Here is a 3614-nt window from a genome sequence, read left to right as displayed (position 1 = left end):
TCTGCAAGAATTAGATTTAAAATTTTAACCTGCTTTATAATACTTTTAAAACTGGAAATATTAATTGTACGGATATTTATGTTAGTCTTATTATCCATTATCTTTTTTAGAATTTAAAGTTTTCCTATGTCTTTTATCTCTTGGCTTAAATTCTGAATATGACTCAAGATTTATCAGGTCTTTGTTTCCCATTGGGGATAGCCTATCTTTTTCTATTTGCGATTTTCCTATTTTATTATTTTCATGCTTTTCTATTTCTGCTCTAACGAAACTCTGACTCCCTGACTTATCACTTCTTCTACGTTTTTTGTCTTCTCTTGCATTTGTCTCCATTTCTTCCAGTGTCCTTAACGCTTGCTGCTTAGCTTTTTCTAACTCATTTATTTCACTAGTTTCAACTATACTGTCTTTTCTACTTATATTTTTTAAACTTTGTTCACGTTTTCTTTTTAAACTTTTAGACCTAGGGCCTTTTTTACACACTTCTGCGAATGTTAACTCTGGGCACTTACTGTTTTTATCATTTATAATTTTACAATTATAACATGTTTCGCATTTCTTTTTTAAGTGATACGGGCTCTTACAAATGTAGCATAATTTTACTTTACACGCAGCAATTTCATGATTTCTGCTCCCGCATCTCCTACATTCTTTTTGTTGCTCAACATATAAGATTTGTACTTGTCGCCCTAGCATTTTCACGTAATTAGGTATATTTTTTTTAGTTAATATAACAGCGCGATATGTTCCGGTTTTCACGTTAGTACCTGGGTAAGTATTTGCCTTAACATTAATTATCTTTCCGTAGTGTGTTAACATATCATTAATTAATTCTTTATCTACTTTACAGGGTGCCAGTCTTATAGTTAAAACTATTAGTTCTGTTTCCAAGCTTTCACAAATGTAGGAAAATTTGCCTACCTTTATTTTTCTTCCTACCATGTTCATTTTATCTTCTGTTGTTTTAAAACCGATTTCTACCACATTTCTGGGGTGATAACATATTTGTTCTACGCTGTCTTTCTTTCCGAGCGTCTTCTCTAGTACTTGTATCAATTCCATTGTGTCGACTCTTTCTTTTGTTATAATTCTGATTGATCTTATCTCTTTATACCTCTTCATTTTTTTTTGTTGTCTTCTAATCATTTCTTCTGCTTCTTTTTCAGCCTCCTCGTCCTGGATTTCATTGTCCACGTTGGCCGAGGATTCTTGATTGGAGACGGGACATCCAAGTTCGCCTGGCGTCGACTCTCCAACGTCATCCGTTGCACTTGTCAGTGAAACGAACTGACTCATCCGGCGATCCTTTGGAACATTCTTGCTCGCCGACAGGTGAGGGGGACCTGTCTGGCGGCCAACAGAACTTGGCTGGCTTGCCGATGAGATCGTAGCCGCTTGCTCCCGATCTTTCGAAGGAGTCTGACTCGTCGAGGGGCGAGGGGTGCCCTTCTGACGGTTTACAGAAGACGAACGACTCGCCGATGAGCCTGGGTTGCTCATCAGGCGGTTGAAAAAGCCGAACTAGTTGGCAGGCAGAGGTAAAACAAAAGTCAATAAAAGTCCACAAAAACTCACCAAAACGGCTAAAACTGGTGTAAAAGATTTGTAAAAGCGTAAAAACTGTAGAAATCGGTAAAAACTCCAATAAAACCAGGCAAAAGTAGCACTTCCAAACGGGTAAAACTGTAAAAAACAAAGCAAAATTAGTAAGTGTCTAGATCAACTGAACAGATACTGTGGTTTGAAAGTTTTGAAGAGGCTCATCTCTATGGGAAAGAGATATATTGAGCCTCTAATTACCGTCCACCCATACCCCTGCTCCCAATACAGGCCCACAGTGACCCAGTAAGGTAACAATTGGGGACTCAGGGTTAATGGCCACGTCAAAAAACTTGAACAAGACACTACCAAAACCATTATCCACAGCAGGTTAGCACCAAACAACAATACAAGAACAAGGTAAGTTATAAACAAACAACAAAATTAAAACTATAAAACTCTTCTTCCCACAGGTCCAAAAAGAAGACCTCAACACAACTAAAAACGACATTAGCCAACTCATCAAAGAAACATACAAGGTAAGTTACAAAACATTATTTAAGTTTTCACTAACAATCTTAAAATCTGGTAAGTAAACATCACAATCATAATCAGTTCCAACTAAACATCAACCCAAAAACTCTCAAAAGTTATTAAAACTCCAAAAAATATAAACTTCAAAACTCATATAAATACAATCTTAAAACACCAAAAACCTCTTTTGTGTCAATAAAAAACATCAAACCAAAAGCAAAAAGAAACAAAACAACACAACAAACACTTAAAACTACTCATATGCTACAATCGCTCCATTTATCGCTTTATATGCAAACAGATGTGGATCACATCCCTTAAATCGACGTATAAATTCTTTTTTCATAGTACTTTTTGCAGCTGGATAAGGATCACGTAAAATGGCTCCCCATAACCGAAAGTTCGTTTCCAACCATCCCTCTTCCTCTAATTCACTTTTCGTCTTTTTATACTCTTGTCCATTATATTTAATCTCATAAACCTGTGGCAAGGGATCATCTTTCTCTCCAAAAGCCTGTTCAACAAGAAGCTTATTTCTATACTTTACTTGTGATCTTGTCTTTATCCCTGGTTTTGCTTTAACTTTTTTCTCTTGTATATTTTTACTTTTCACCTTTTGCCCACTTCCACTTTCTTTTTCTTGCTCTAAACTCCTTTTTAATTCATTATAAACTTCCTGCAACTCCTGTACTATCTTTTCTCTAGAATTATTTTGTTTTTCTACTACCTCTCTTTCTTCTCTCACAACTTCCTGTTCTATAGATTCATCCACATCCTGTTCTAATATTTTATCGTTATTTTCTATTTCTCTTAGTCTATTTTTTGGACATTCTGTTCTTTTATGTTTAGTCATCCCACATTGAAAGCATTTAACACTAGGGCAATCTCTTGCCCTATGCTCGGGTGACAAGCAAATAGGAATAACCACTTAACACCTGGATATTCTATCCTTATTTCACATTCTTTAATCTCTACAAAATTCGGTATTAACTTCTGCATTTTTATTGTCACAAAGCATTTTCCTGTTAAGATCTTCTCATCTGGCAAATAATATTTTTTCTCTATTTTGATTATCTTTTCATATTCACTTAGTCTGTTCTATATCTTTCCTATCTATCATATAAGGAACATGTAACATCTGTATTTTTTTTATGTCATTTTTTCTAGCTCTAATTTCCAAAAATTGTTCTTTCCAAACCCATTTTAACTCTAGTATTTTAATTTTAGTCTCTTCATCCTTAGCTGTTATCAAACACACTCTCTCTGATATTTCATCAACCTGAACTAACGCCTCTGTATCATCCAAAATAGACATTAAGTACTCCACCCATTCTTTCCACACTACTTTATCTTGAGCCATAACTTTTAACTCTAGTTCCTCATAATTCTTACTTTCTTTTACCTTTTCCATCTTAAACTTAGATTAACTTCTCAAAAATTCACAAAAAATTTTATCTTACAGTTTTTTTCAGAGTTTAACGCTGTAAATAACGAAGTCCAAAAATGTAATTAATCCAAGAACATCCAAAGCAAGAACAACC

At 34.8% G+C, this 3614-nt stretch overlaps 1 protein-coding gene across 1 annotated transcript; it reads right to left on the bottom strand.

Annotated features, from left to right (window-relative positions):
- Window positions 1-2326: 2326 nt before the first annotated feature.
- On the bottom strand, window positions 2327-2926 carry LOC136969134 (uncharacterized protein PF3D7_1120000-like). The gene has a single exon (XM_067263227.1). It carries the CDS (start codon window positions 2924-2926, stop codon window positions 2327-2329), a length of 600 nt encoding a protein of 199 aa, XP_067119328.1.
- Between the last annotated feature and the right edge of the window lie 688 nt (window positions 2927-3614).

Source organism: Centruroides vittatus, unplaced genomic scaffold (assembly GCF_030686945.1).
Source record: "Centruroides vittatus isolate TY-2023 unplaced genomic scaffold, ASM3068694v2 contig_174, whole genome shotgun sequence".
Taxonomy (NCBI): Eukaryota; Metazoa; Arthropoda; class Arachnida; order Scorpiones; family Buthidae; genus Centruroides; species Centruroides vittatus.
This window is presented reverse-complemented; position numbering and strand designations above follow the sequence as displayed.